Source organism: Globicephala melas, chromosome 8 (genome assembly GCF_963455315.2).
Source record: "Globicephala melas chromosome 8, mGloMel1.2, whole genome shotgun sequence".
NCBI classification, from domain to species: domain Eukaryota; kingdom Metazoa; phylum Chordata; class Mammalia; order Artiodactyla; family Delphinidae; genus Globicephala; species Globicephala melas.
The window spans coordinates 7624325-7638923 of NC_083321.1; the positions used below are offsets into that span (position 1 = coordinate 7624325).

Consider the following 14599-nt stretch of genomic DNA (forward strand, 5'->3'; position numbering starts at 1 on the left):
AGAGAAAAGCAATTTGACGTTTCTAATAAAGCGTCGCTCCACTTTGCCAAATTAATTTTGACTCCCATAATTATTTGCTGTAGGAGCGGCCTCGTTCTCCCACCGCCGCCTAATGAGGTAATTGGGGAATTAGGAATTAATGACTTTAAAAGAAGTGACAACTGACTTCACGTGGGGAGCAGCTCTGGGAGCTGCCTCTCCCCTGGAGTGCACGGCTCTGGGCTCTGGGCTCGGCTGCCTCCTAGGAAACGCAGGTGTCCTGCCTTCCAGCCGCCCTGGACAGCCCTCTGCCATCCCGGCTCCCAGACCACTTCTGCTCCTTGACCGTTGTCACCACCCAGCTGAGCCTCGTGGGGAGAAACCCTCAGAGGCACCCAAGGGGCTGATGCTATTCTATTACTGACAGTAGTACTGAGGTCTGTTCCTCTCACGTGGGGAGCAGAGACCACCCCTTCTCCCTGGATGTCGTCAGTCTGTGGGTGGTGGATGAATGCGGTTTGCTAGTACCCTTTGTTAGGCAAGCTCGGCCTCAGTTTCCCTGCTTTGCTGCATCTGAGGGACGCTGCACGTGTATGACTCTGTGTGTGTGTGTGTGAGTGTGTATGACTCGTGTGTGTGTGTGTGTGTGTGTGTATGACTCTGTGTGTGTGTGCGCGTGTGTCTTTCCCAGGTTCTAGGAGGGGGAGAACTGGACCCACAGTGGGGAAGGGATAGGGCGTGGATCTTCAAGTGGGCCACGGCTGCACATCCTGCCCCCCCAGCTCTCTCTGCAAAACCCCAATCCCTGCCCCGTCTGTGAGTCACCCCATCCCCACACCCAGGGCCACCAAGCCCCTCAGCCCTGTTGCATGCTGGAGGTGGCAACTAAATGCTTCCTCATGCCCAGGCCGGACTGCAACAGTCTTTCAGGAAGACTCCAGGAGTGTAGTGTCTTCCGTGCTGATCTGGTCCCCGTGACTGTGTGAGCCTGTGCGAGTGTCTGTCCTGTGTGGGAGGAGGGGTGCAGGAACTCAGGAGGCCGAGTTCGGGGGTGCTGCTGGGTAGTACAGGGGAATGGAATAAGGGCTCAGGTTTAGGGCCGAGTGGGCCTTCCACTGGCTTCTTTAGACGTCTTTGGTCTTGAAGGAAGGTTGGCCTCAGTAGCCTCTCAGATCACCCCCACCTCCAGCACTCTGAGTCAGTGTCTCCCGAGACTGGCGGGCAAAGCGGGAGGGAGCACTTGGCTTTGGAGTCAGGCCAACTGGGGTTCAAATCTGGGGGTCCGTCCTTATGAGTTGTGAGATTGGGGGGGGTTACTTAGCTTCCCTGAGCCTCAGTTTCCCCCTCAGTAGAATGGGATGCTGTCTATTCCTCAGAGGGTTGCTGTGGGGATGAAGACAGCATGTGTGTACAGTACCCACAGAGGACCTGGCACCATTTAGGGGTTCAGTGAGGCTCTCCCTCTCACCCTGGCACCATGGACAGAACTCTTCCTGGGCTGGATCCTGGGTGGCCTCTGAGGGTTCCCTATGCAGGTCCTCTCTGGAGCCTGGGCCTGGGAGAGGTTGCTCAGACTGACTCTGCTCCCCTTCTCCAGGCCTCAGTCCCTGTCTTTCCTCTTCCTGTCCCTTCCCAGCTGCTGGCCCTATCCTCTACCATTACACCCCCAAGCTCACCTTCCCTTAATAAGCCCAACATGGTTTGTCTTCTTGATCTCTTTCTATACCTGACTCCCTCCAGAACACACAGTCCAGACCCTGCGCCTGTGCCCCCTTGACTGCAAAGGGGCTGCCCCCGCACTCAGGCCTGACCTCCATGGGCTGACACCTGCCAATGCCCTGGTGCCAGAGCCCTCAGGGACTCGCCCAGTGCAGAACAGCCAGGGGAGGCGAGGGTTGAGCTTGGAGGTGTGAGGAGTGGGGAGGCCAGACCCTCCTCAGGCACAGGGCTGGCTTCTGTGGATTTCTCTGTTGGCTGTGCCTTGGTGAAGCCTCCACCTTCTGTGGTCCCACTGGTCCTGGGTTTCTCTTGGTCGTCCCTGTCTGGGGCCTGGAGGCTCAGTGGCCCTTGCATGGAGGAGGTGCCCTGTGAACATTTGTGAACATTTTGATTGAACCAAAAAGCAACAGGCAGGTGTGGTCAGTGGAAGTGCTCCAGGCCCATGCTGTGCACCCCACGGTGGCTTCCCCAACCTCGCTGAACCTCAGTTACTCCCTTGCTTGCATATGAGGCAGGGAGGGGACAAGCCTGCCCACCTCCTTGGGCAGGTGAAAAGGTCCAGTAAAGACGCGGCTGGGAGGTGTGTTGTGAAGCTGTTAAATGCTGCCGAGCTGGACCGGTGGTGTTCACAGGTGGAGTTCTAGAAGGAGTGAACGGTCTCTCCCTCCGGATCCCTGACCTCTACCTCCCTGTCCCCAGGACCAGGGCACCGTGGGGGTGATCTTTAACGTGGGCACGGACGACATTACCATCGACGAGCCCAACGCCATCGTGAGCGACGGCAAATACCACGTGGTGCGCTTCACTCGAAGCGGTGGCAATGCCACCTTGCAGGTGGACAGCTGGCCGGTCAACGAGCGGTACCCGGCAGGTAGGCGGCGCGGGGCGCAGGGGAGGTGCGGGGCAGGGCGGGCGGGGCGGCCTCTGATAGGAGAGCTGCCTGCACCGGGGGCGGGGTTAAGTGGCGAGGCTTTCGGCTGCGGGAAAGGCGTGGCTTGTAGGGGCGGGACGATGGCGGGGCAGGGCTAAAGGGAAAAGTTGGGATTTGTAGGGTGGGGGCGAGACTGTGGGAGTGGGTCAGCTAGGAGGAAGGCGGCACAGCTGAACAGGGAAGGATGCAAGGTCAGGGTCCAGTTTGTGGATGGGGGAGGAGAGGAGGGAAGGAAGGTAGAAGTAGGGAGAGTCTGTCGTAATTGAGGGAAGGATGAGTTGAGAAAAGAGGGACAGGCGGAAATGGGGAGGCAGATGCAGAAACCAAAGAGAGAAGATCCAGAAGTAACCCAAAACGGATCTTGGCAAGGAGGCAGGACTGTTCCCAAGGATAGAACCAAGGCAAGAACCCAGGTCTTTACAAAGAGCAAGTCAAAGGTTCATATTAGGTGATCTCGATAAAGGAAGAGAAGTAACCATGGAGACCCAGAGAAAAGGAACCCCAGGGTCTCAAGAAGTAAGGGACATGGTGAAAAGGAGAGAGCGACAAGTGACAACGAGAGCAAAAAATAGGTCAAGTGCCTTCAACAAACCTTCATCGACAACCTACTAGTATCAGGTCCTGTGCCGCGCCCTGAGGACACAGCATACAGCCCCTGCTTGCAGGGAGCTCGCAGTCTTGGGGCTGGGGGAGCACGGGGATGCAAAGAGACCTAGTTCAACAGTGTGACAGCCTGTGGTGGCCGAGGACAAACCAAGGTCTGAGGAGCACAGGGGAGGGACAGAAATGAGGACCTGAAAGAAATGAGGAGGCAGAGACTCTGCAAGAATCTGAGGGAGGCAGAGAAAGAGCCTCAGAGTGAGAGAAAACCAGAGGAGGAGCAAGGGAGAGAGATGGAAATAGTCACCCAGACAGAAGCGGAGACGGAGGCAGCTCCCAGAGGGGTGCAGGGAGATATATGGAGCCGCTGTCGTGCAGACCCAGCCAGCGAGAGAGGAGGTGGCCAGAGCCTTGGGAGGGAGAGGAAGAGAGCCCCAGTGCGGGAGATGAAGAGGGAGGGGACGTGGAGGTACTGCAGAAGAACCGCAGAAACACAGAGATGTGGAGATACAGGCTGAGCAGCACTGCGGAGTCACACGCGCGGGTGCCGACTGAGAAGCAGCCCCTGAGAAGCAGAGAGAGCGTCTTCGGGCTCAGCCCCTCTCCTGGCAGAAGTGCTGCCCAGAGAAGCTGCCCCGTGCTGGCTGAGAGAGCCGTGGGCAGAAGGACAGTGAGAGGTTCAAGTGCACAGACCCTCATGGACCCGCTTACATGCTAGGATGAAAACGCCAGTGTGGGCTCACGGCTCACAGCCGTGTAGGCTTGTACCCAGACGATTTCAGGCAGGCCCTGGAAATAGAGAGAACCACACGGGCCCCTAGGAAACTCAGAGGCTGACAAACACACAGGCCAGCCCCAGACACACAGACAACTGCAGATATTCATACGGTCAGACAGACACGAGGTAAAAAAGAGCCCTACAGTGGGATGCCAGCTTACACCAGGGCCTGGGCACGTGTAGGGCAACTCAGGCACACAAACGCTCCCATGCTGAGTCCCACAGATGCGCAGACACTGACAGGCCAGGCTCTGCGGGCATCAGACTTCACTCTGTCTTAGACACACACACCAGGGCCACCTTTGTAGCAGTGAAGACACCAGCCTACACTGGACAAGGCTGGACTTGGGGAGCATGAAGGCTTTACCATGTCAAGCCAGAGCTCCTCCCCTTGGAGCCCCGTAGGCTGGATGCGAGGTTAGAGGAGTCACGCCTTCTCTCCTCTCCTCAGGGACCCCTGGCTGGGGTGCGGAAGGCCACTGGGTGCCCCCTTACCTGCCAAGCAGAGCACCCTGAGGGCCTGGTGGCTGCCTGTGTGCCCTGTGACAGCAGATCCCTTACGAAAGCCGAGAGTCACCCTGAGCAACAGCAGTGTGCGTGGCCCAGACTCAGGGAGCTCAGAGACACAGCCCAGGGACTCCGAGTCAGCAGGACCAGGCTTTAAATCCTGGGTCTCCGACTGACAAGCTGTGTGACCTTGGACAAGTCATTTAGCTCCTCTGGATCTCAGTTTCTACCTGTGAAAGTTGGGGATAATATCTACCTCATAGCCGTACTGTGAGAGTTCCGTGAGATAACCTAAGGAGAGTGCTAGAATGGCGTGGCGTAGCAGAGGTGCTCAGAGGTGCTGTGTAAACGGAGCTTTTGTTAGAATTGTTATGTGTGCCGGTGAGACACACATACATTCTTCCCGTCTTCTCAGGACCCACACACAAATACATGCCACACACAGACACACAGACGCACCCACAGCTATCCCAGTGCAGGTAGGTCCCTGAACGCCTCCTGCCCTCCTGCCTCTCTGCCTCTGTCTGTGTGTGCCCTCTCCCTCCCTTCCCCCATCTGACACTCTTCTGGCTACTATACTTCTCCTCCAGTGTCTTCTAGGGCCCCTCTCAGCCCCATCCCCAGGGCTGTGCTACCTCTAACAGAACACAGGACACTGCTGGTCACTTGCCAGTCTCTCCTGCTTGGCTGGGGCTCCCGGTGGTCAAGGACCGGACGTTCATCTTTGCATCTCCAGTACCCAGCACCAGGAACAGAACAGGCACTCAAGAAATGTTTGTTGAGTGACTAAACAAATGGATGATCCATTTTTGTCTGAAACACAAGTGACCTGAATCTGTGGATTCAGAACCTGTGGAATCTGTGGGAAGGCAGGGTCTCATTGCCTCGTAAGCACCTAGGGAGGCCCCATCCATGCTCGTGTGAATACACCATGGGCTCATTAACAGGATGTGTACGCAGGCAGGCCCAGGCCCAGGCCCAGGTCTCATTGGGCAGGTAGTACAGCTGTGCAGTGGGAGATGAGAGGGAAAATGCCCCCGGCATGAATGTTACTGAAGATCGTGTAAGTGGTTTCAGTGGGTAGAGTGGCCAGATTTCCAAAGGAAATCATTTCTATTTCCACGGCTGCAGTTTGGGATCACCCACAGCCTTGGGGAAGAGCTCACAGGACACACAGACACAGACAGACAGACACACGCACACACACACACACACACACATCCTCCTTCCTCCCTGTGAGTGGAGAGAAGAGCAGGTGTGTATCCAGATGGGCAGCCAGGGTTGAGAGGAGGAGTGGAGGTTAGGAATTGGGGGGGGAGGAACCTGAAGGAGGAAGGCTCAAGTGGGAGCTGGACTGGGCTCCCCAGGGCTGGAAGGAGAGGGGACCTGAGCGGACAGGAGTCTGAGGGTCTTGGAATGAAGCTGAGAGAGAGGGGAAGAGAGCAAGGTGCCGCCAGGCAGAGGAGGGCTGGGGCGCCTGTAGGGTGGACCAGGGGTGGAAGAGGTGAGATGCAAAGGGTGGGCGAGGCGGCTGGGTGACATCCAGCTGCCACAAGCAGGCACCTGTGCCCAGGGTGAGAAGCCGGAAGTGCCTGCAGTGAGAGCAGCGGGGGGCTTGGGGGGATTCAGGTGGAAGCTGGTGGTGGGGTGGGGTGGGGTGGGAGGTGAGGGGAAGCTGGGGGTTGAGCACAGAAGGTAAAGGGAGCCGAGGGGACTTCGAGAAGTGGTTGAAATCTCACTGTTAAATGCGTGTGCTGGGCCACCCCTTAAATGCCGCATAAACCCCCCGCTTAACCCATCCCTCCCACTTCTAAACAGCCCTCTAAACGCAGTAACCCGCCGGCCACCGAGGCCTCCCCCCCCCAACTTAAACCCGCTAAATGCCCCTCCCCGCCCCTCTGCCCCGCTCTGGGATGGGGAAGGAAGTGGGCAGACAGGGAGAGCACAGACAAACCTGTTTAACCTCTGACCTTTGACCTTCCAGCTGCCTTTTCTTCCTTTCCCCTTTCCTTTTCTTCTTTGTCCCTCTCTTTTTCTTTGGGTCGCTCCCGCCCCCGGGTGGGGCTGGCTCTGCATGGGAGCCTAGGGAGGGGGACCGGAGGGAGGACGAGGGACCCGCGTTTCTTCTCCCGCCTTGGGTGGACCTGGCCCCCTCTCCGTTGAATGTCGCTGCTTACTCTGAGTCTCCTGAGAAATGCATAATTACTTTTCTAATTTCGCCGCCTGAGAAACCTACTGTCTTTCTAAACTTTTCCAAGGAAACTTTGATAACGAGCGCCTGGCGATTGCTAGACAGAGAATCCCCTACCGGCTTGGTCGAGTAGTAGATGAATGGCTGCTCGACAAAGGTAATTAACCAGAATTAATTAATTAATTAACTTTAAAAACACTATCTTAAAGGTGCAGAGCTCTCTCTTTCCCCATCCGTGCCTTCCCCATCGCCCACCCCCTAGTAAAAGGACAATTGTCCGGCCAGGTTGTTCCCTTCCTCTCTGTTGTCCAGGGTCCCTGTCTTTTAGAGTGGTGGTTTGGGCAGGGGAGGGGCTTTTCCTAGAAGACAGAGAGTCCTTGGTCTCTTTCTAAACCTGGGAAGGGACCAGGGTCATAGGGGAGATCCTGGAACCCCTCCAGGAAGGCAGGCTGGAGTGCGGGTTGGGAGGGAGCTGCCCTGTTGGCTCAGAGGTTTTGTCAAGGGCCACCTGAGGGCCACAGCACACTGAGAAGCAGGAAGGCTTTGGGAAGCAGCACGTGCTGGTCCTAGGATCCAAAGGCGGGTAGGAAGGGTCCACCAGGGTCATCTGAGGAGCAAAGGGAAGAGTGGGGGGCTCAGATCCTACTGGAAAGACTGCCACCCTGAGAGAGTGTCTGTGGGACTGCCATCTCTGGAACGGGCCCACCTTGGTCCGGAAGGTCTCCTAGAAGCAGTGGAGGTTGCAGGGAGACTAGGAGATGGGGAAGAGGTGGCCATCCCATGGGGATTCCTGTGCCTGCTGAGCTGATGAGGAAGACAGAACAGGCTGGCTAAGCGGCCGTATGTGTGAGGTGCTGCTGGGTGTGAGGGAGAAGGCCACTTGTCACCAAGGGAAGTTGGGGCCAAGGGCAAAGCCATCCCATTCCCTTTGGAGAGGGGGCGAGCTCTGTACCTCTAAGGCTAAACTCTAGGGGGGAAGTAGAACTGTTAAACCTCCACCTAACCAGCTGATAACTGTGCTTTTAAATGTCCACTGGGGCCTGCCCCAACTAAAACCCCCAATGTCACTTCCAGCCCCCAACGTGGCCAGCGGGGACTAAACATGCTGATAACCAGATGTGATAAATCCATAACAGGACAAAAAGTTAAAGGGACTAACAGACATCGCTAAAACCTACAGCCCCCAGCCACACTGGGCTGCTCTCTCCAGCGGGGTGAACTTTAACCCTTTGAGGAGTTCATGGTGGGTGGGGCCCCAGAGGCCTAGTTGGCTCACCTGTGTAGCTTCCTCTCCATTACCCACCTCCTTCTCCCGGAATCAGAGAGGCCAAGGGAGCAGCTTGGGCTGAGGCTGGGACAACTTGTGACCCCAAGGGTAGGGAGAGCCGGACAGGCCCGGTAGGGGGGTGGGGGTGGAGGGACTTGTGGTCCAGATGAGGGAAGAGCTCCTGCCGGCGGTTTGGAAGCCCAGGCATCCTTTACTAGCTGCAGGGTCACATTTTCTCTTTAGGCCTCTGCTTCCTCTTCTAGAAAGTGAAGGGTTGGCCACATACTCTAGCATTTCCCAGAGTGTGGCTGGAGGAGCTCACTTGCTGCATGGCCTTGCTCAAGGCTTCCCCTTCCCGAGCCCCAGTTCCCTCGCTGGTGATCCCGGCTCAGCCTGCCTCACACCGGGTGCTGTGAGGATGAGATGAAATGAGGAGCAGGAAAGTATTTGAGAACAAAAGCTGGGCATTCTTGGAGGGACTGCTTTACTGTCAGCACCTGGCGTGTGGTAGGTTCTCAATAAATATTTACTGAGTGAATCCAGTTCCAAAACATGTCCTGTGAAGCATAAGTCCCATGAGATGCTTCACGATAAAGAGATTTGTGGTTATAAAAAAGAGAGAGAGAAAGAGAGAGAGATTTGTGGTGAAATGAGCTTGAGAAGTCTGAATCCTGTTTCTTCCTCTTGGAGATGCATATGGACATGGATTTTAATAAAGGCTCTGAGAGGTCCTGTGAGAGACAAACCTCTTGTGTAATTGTGAAATGTTTGTTTTCCAAACTCATTTGACCACTGTGAACCTTCTCCCCTTCGTTTTTCTCATAATTCTCATATGCGGGAATAAACTCTGGACACAGTGCTCCTCAAGGGCCTCTCTGGGTCTGGTGTCCAGCTGCCACTCACTAGTTCTCCGCTTCTGTGGGCTCCGGCTCCCCCATCTGTAAGATGGTGACCCTGCTCCAGGCCTGAGGGAGGTGCTGGGCGGAGGGAGAGCTGGAGGAGGTACAGAGGTTGAACAGACGGGCCGAGCAGACACACCCCTGGCTGATCATTGACCAGAGGCCAGACAGATGGTTGGGTGCCCCAGAGGCCTGGGTGTCCCAAGGAACCTGTGTTGCCAACAAGGGTGTGGGTTTCACAAGTTGGACTGTCCTCAGCCCAGGTTTGGGGGGCAGGGCTTACAGGCACGTAACTCTAAACCAGATCTTTAACAAAGCACTAACCAGAGGCTAACAAGGGCTAAGCCAGGTCTTAAACACCCCCAGCACCAGCAGCTGAAGGTCCAGGGGAGCAGGGGGCAACTTAGTAGTTCCTCTGACCCTCTCCCCCCAAAAATAAGCAACATCAAAACCAAAGTTAAATCTAAACTTAAACACAATAAATATCTTTTCTAAAAACCAAACCAAAGCAACAAACTCAGAGGGTTAAACTGACCCCCAGATCCATTAAAACCAAACAGAACAGCCAAACCCCACCCAGGTGGGCATTCTGAGGTGAAACTGCTAAGTAAAGAGTGAGGTTGGAGCTGGAGTGGGGTTTTTTTGGCTGTCAGCGAGCGAAGCAAGGTCCCTTTAACATTTTCCATCTCTGTGCTTGCACATCCTGGCGGGGAAGGAAGGCCTCTGCTCTCCAGGGCCTGATCCCCAGGCAGTGGCTGGGCCTTGGAGGGGAGGAGGAGAGAGGGGGACCTGGCCAGAGGTCAGAGGGCCTGGTGGTGGCTGGGAGGGTGGCGTGAGGTCCGCGGCTGCTCCCAGCCTCACTCACGCTGGCGCTCCTCCCATGCGCTGTCCACCCCTCGGTCTCATCTCCATCCCTGCCCTGACATGCACTGACCATGTGGCCTGGCAGTCGCTGCTCTGTCTCTGCCTTTTTGTCTCCTCTACCTGCTGCTTCCGAGGGTTCTGTGGCTTGGGGCTGGACACTGGGTGTGGGAGGTTTGGGGAAGCACAGAGGGAAGATGGGGGGTCAAATTGAGGGAAGGGAAAGAAGGGGAGCGATGCCCCTGGAGCAGGAGAGGAGGGGGGATGGGAAGGCCAGAGGCATGAGCATGGTGGGGAGAGTGGGGAGCTGGGCCCCCTTTCCCAGCCCAAGTGTGTTCTGGAGATCCTTCCTGTCCAGGGTCCCTACCTGGCTGGGCTGGGCTAGTGGCTGACAAGGACTTTCCTTTTGGTGTCTGCCCCTTCCTCCTTTCTCCCTCCCCACCCCACCCCCACTTGCTGGTTTCCACCTCCACCCCTCCTTCCCTCCCTTGGATCTCCATCCATTCTCCCTATCCTTTTCTGGTCTCCCCACCCCACTGCCTGCCCCCCCCCCCCGTCTGTCATTCCTGCCCCTTCCCCTCCCCGCCAGGCCGCCAGCTGACCATCTTCAACAGCCAGGCTGCCATCAAGATTGGGGGCCGGGATCAGGGCCGCCCTTTCCAGGGCCAGGTGTCCGGCCTCTACTACAATGGGCTCAAGGTGCTGGCGCTGGCCGCCGAGAGCGACCCCAACGTGCGGACCGAGGGCCACCTGCGCCTGGTGGGGGAGGGGCCGTCCGTGCTGCTCAGTGCGGAGACCACGGCCACCACCCTGCTGGCCGACATGGCTACCACCATCATGGAGACCACCACCACCATGGCCACCACCACCACGCGCCGGGGCCGCTCCCCCACGCTGAGGGACAGCACCACCCAGGTGAGGGCCCCTCCGCTGGTGCACGAGGAACGGGGCTCCAGGTGGGGAATAGGGCTGATGTCTGCATAGCAACTGTGGTGCTCAGGAAGGGTCGGAGGGGACTGTGGTTTAGGTGGGGCTGGCAAGGTCTCCTTTCTTTCTTTTTTTAAAAATATATTTGTTTATTTATTTATTTGGTTGTGCCGGGTCTTAGTTGTGGCAAGCGGGCTCCTTAATTGTGCCTCGCCAGCTCCTTAGTTGTGGCATGCAAACTCTTAGTTGCGGCATGCATGCGGGATCTACTTTCCCGACCAGGGATCAAACCCGGGCCCCCTGCATTTGGAGCACGGAGTCTTAACCACTGCACCACTAGGGAAGTCCCCAAGGTCTCCTTTCTCAAAGCGATTGTCGCCCTGATGGCCAGGGATGTTGTAGATGTGGAGGTGACCACTATTTCTAGGGGGACCATTCCCAGAGTTGAGGGGGAGTTTGGTACCCTAGCTAGACCAGGGAAGACCACCCCACTTATGAGAGAGGAAGTCCGGGCTGGGGATGAGGGGTGGAATGACCCCCTCTGCCTGCCCCATAACGAAGGCGACGCCCAGTGTTGTGTGGGCATCGAGGGAGAGACGGGGGGAGCCAGGATGGCGTCGCTTTGCGCAGGGCACAGAGACAACAGCACTGTAAGGGCTAGTGGCTCACCCAATGGTGGCAGCCCCTCTCCGGAGGCTGATGGAAGCAGGAGCAGCCTCTCCCTGATGGCTGGTGTCCTTGCAGTGAGACTGCCAGCCCGCTGCCTTCACACGTCCTCTCCGTGTGACCTTGAGTAGACGCCGCCGTGTAGCAGGCCTCAGTGTCCTCCATGCCTGTGCCTCAGAGCCGGGGCTGGTACAGACAGTCCCCTGGTGCTTTACCCTCCCTCCCCACTGCCTGCCCCACCTGCTCAGGTGCTCTCCCTGTGTCAGGTTTGAATTTATCTTCTCTTGCACCCAGGGGAGCACCGGAGGGGGCTGTACCTGAGAATGAGGCTCCACTGGGGAAGGACAGGGCTGGCTTTTCCGGTGGCCAAAGCCGATTGAGTATATGTGACTTACCAAGGCAGCCCTGGAGTGCAGCTGAGTTTTCTAGTTGTTGCTACCGGTCATTGTTGGCCAGCGGGGGGAGGGCTCACATCTGGCACACTGGACCTTGCTCAGTCACCCTGCTCCCTCTGCCCAAGCTACTTCTGGCCGCCATCACACATGGCTGTGGGCCTCTGGGCCTGGAGGGACCTCTGCCCTCCCAAGGTGAAGGAGGTGCTGGGTCAGCCATGGGGATGTGTCTTACCTCCACTGCCAGCCCGCCTTCAGCCTCTGTAAATGAGGGCTGGGTTCTCTGAGCTGCAGTCCCCTTGTCCCTCCCCATCAGTGCTGCAGGGGCCTGGGTCTGGCTGACAGCCTCGTCCAGGCAAGAGAGTCAAGCCTGAGCCCCCTTCCGTTCTGCCTTCAATGCCAAGAAAATCGAGGGGACCTGAATGCCAGGCCTTGCCCTAGGGAGCGGGGAGCCCTGGGAGAAAGGCCTGGCTCTAGCCAGGGTTGGGCACCGGCCATGCCCAGTGCCCAATGGCAAGAAGGGCTGTCCAGTCTCAGTGTGAGGTGATGGGCAGACCATCCAGGTGGAAGAGAAGGGTGGGGTTCTAGGGGTCATAGCTGTGCTGGTGGAGCCTGCACAGGGGAGACTGGTGCAGAGGGGCGGAGATGCAGAAGGAAAATTAGTCTTCCAGGTCCCACCTTGCCCTTGGGTGAGGGCTGCAGTGTCCGGAGCTCAGGGGGTGGGGAAGAAGCAAGATGTGACCGTTTCACCCCCTACCCACCCCAGACTCCTCCCATCCTTGGCCTTCAGCCTGGCCCTCTCCCTTCACCCGAAGTCTCTCAGAGTCCGTTCCTGCTTGGATTCTGGGTTTCCCTCCTTGAGTTTCTTCCCTAGCACCCCCTGAGAATCCCCCCCACCCCTTAACACTCACTCTTCTTGGGGATTCTCTTTCTTTGCAAGCAGGAGAGAAAATGCTGACAAAGTCGGCTCCTGTTGTCATGGCAACCACAGCCCTAATTATCGTATGCAGCCCGGTTTCCAGGCTCCGGGAAGGGGGTTGGGAGAGAGATGAAGGTGGTGGGGTGGTGAGGCTGCAGCCAAGAAACCCCCCAGGTTCTGCTCCGTGTCTGCCTGTTCTGGCCTCCAGAGGCCCCTGTGCTTCACCTCCCTGCTGCCCCGGGCCCCCTCGCTCTGGCCCTGCAGTCCCAGTTCCGGGGTCCAGTCTCCCAGCCTTCCCAGAAATAAATGGCACAACGTGTGCTGTTTCATTGATCCCCGGGGGCGCGGGAACCGCCGCAGGGCGGGCGCTGTTCAGTCTACCTTTGCACAAGGGAGGTGGAGGCCCATGGTCACCCAGCGAGCGATGAGAGAGCTGGGGTGTGGACCAGGGTGTGCATCTCAGCCCAGGGCTCATCCCCTGTGCCTCAAGAGGTGGCTGCGGGGCCTGCTGACCCAGCCTGGAACCCTCTTCTTTCCCCCCACCCTCCTCTCACCCCCAAGAACACAGATGACCTCCTGGTGGCCTCGGCCGAGTGTCCGAGCGACGACGAGGACCTAGAGGAGTGTGAGCCCAGTACTGGTGAGTGCCTTTCCCCCCTCCCCTGCCCCGGGCCCGCTGCAACACTGATGGGAGGGGGGCGACTGTCCCTGCCACCTGGCCCGAGCCCAAGGGGCCTGCTGCCAGGCCTTAACTTTCCCTGGTAGCTTCCTTTCCCCTCCTACCATTGCCCCAGGTCCCGCAAATGCCCCCTGGCGAGGCAGTTTCTGGCGTTTTGGTGCCCCTCAGAGATAGTGAGGTCCTTAGCTTGGGGTCCTGGGGTTGAGGGCCAAGGGATGCTGGGAGGGAAAGAGGGAGACTTTTCCCTAGAAAGATGAGTAACTGCAGCTCCCATGAGTCCTTAGGGTGTGTGTGTCGGGGGGCGGGGTGTGTGGGGGATGGGGATGGGGAACACAGGCCTAGGAACTACAATTCCCATCGACTCCTGGGTCCAGAACTACAACTCCCATCAGTCCCCGAGGCCTGGTGTTCTTTTGGTCGCTAGAAGAGGAGGTCTCTGCTGGCTCCTGAACCCTCCTCATTCCCAGAGTCAGGGAGGTGGCCAGACACTGCCGGGGCTGCCAGGCCAAGCTGGGGCAGTTACTGCACAGTGTCGGGCAGCGTGCTGGGTAGGAGGTGCCCCAGCCAGACATGATGTCCCCCGGGGAAATTGGGCCTGGGGTCTGGTCCACATTTCTAGTTGGGGAGCTGCTATAGGAGGAGAGCAGAGCTGGGAGGGAAGGCTTACAGGGGGAGGCATTCCAGGGCTCTACTTGATGCTTCCAGCTGGAGAGAAGGGTGCAGCCCCAGAGAGAGAGAGACCAGATTGGCAAGGCAGGGGTGGGCCATGGGTGCCGACTCAGAAGTGTAGGGTGTGGAACGGCACAGGGGGTGCCTCTGAACAGGTGGGTGGTGGCTGGGAGGAGCCGAGGTCCTGGTGCTTGAGGCTGGCAGCGGGAATGGAAGGAGACTGGATGTGGCCAGATTTCCCAGTGGGAGCCCGTGGGCTTGGTGGTGTCCTGGATGAGCCCCTGGGAGCCTCATCCCTTGCTTGGGTTTCCAGAGACTTCTCTCCGTTACTTTGCAGTGTGTGGCACCTGGGTTGTTGGTACTGGAAGGCTGGAGGTTGGGGCAGGTGCCCACAGGGTTGGGGTGGGGGGTGATGGGGTCAGCTGAGGTGGGCAGTGTGACCTGGGCATATCCTGTGAATCTGGCCTGGGCATGAGCCTAGGGGGTCTGCCAGCCCCAGAAGAGACACTCTGGGGCTGAAGGTGAGGGTGGGCTGCAACCAAGGAAGGAGTGTGAGGAGCCTTGGAGCAGAGGCTCAGGTTCCAGAGACCAAGGGCAGAGAGGTTTCTGGGGCGC

At 57.9% G+C, this 14599-nt stretch overlaps 1 protein-coding gene across 40 annotated transcripts in view; it reads left to right on the forward strand.

Moving 5' to 3' along the window:
* Positions 1-14599, forward strand: part of NRXN2 (neurexin 2) — a 108860-nt gene that overhangs the window by 82227 nt on the left and 12034 nt on the right. For 31 of the 40 annotated variants that reach the window (XM_060302971.2, XM_060302993.2, XM_060302973.2 and 28 more), the window contains 4 exons: positions 2398-2569; positions 6773-6862; positions 10322-10647; positions 13198-13276. In XM_060302971.2, the coding sequence (XP_060158954.1) occupies positions 2398-2569; positions 6773-6862; positions 10322-10647; positions 13198-13276 (667 nt within the window). The remainder of the gene's footprint in view (positions 1-2397; positions 2570-6772; positions 6863-10321; positions 10648-13197; positions 13277-14599) is intronic. The other 9 variants (XM_060302985.2, XM_060302998.2, XM_060302999.2 and 6 more) reach the window with 1 other exon arrangement.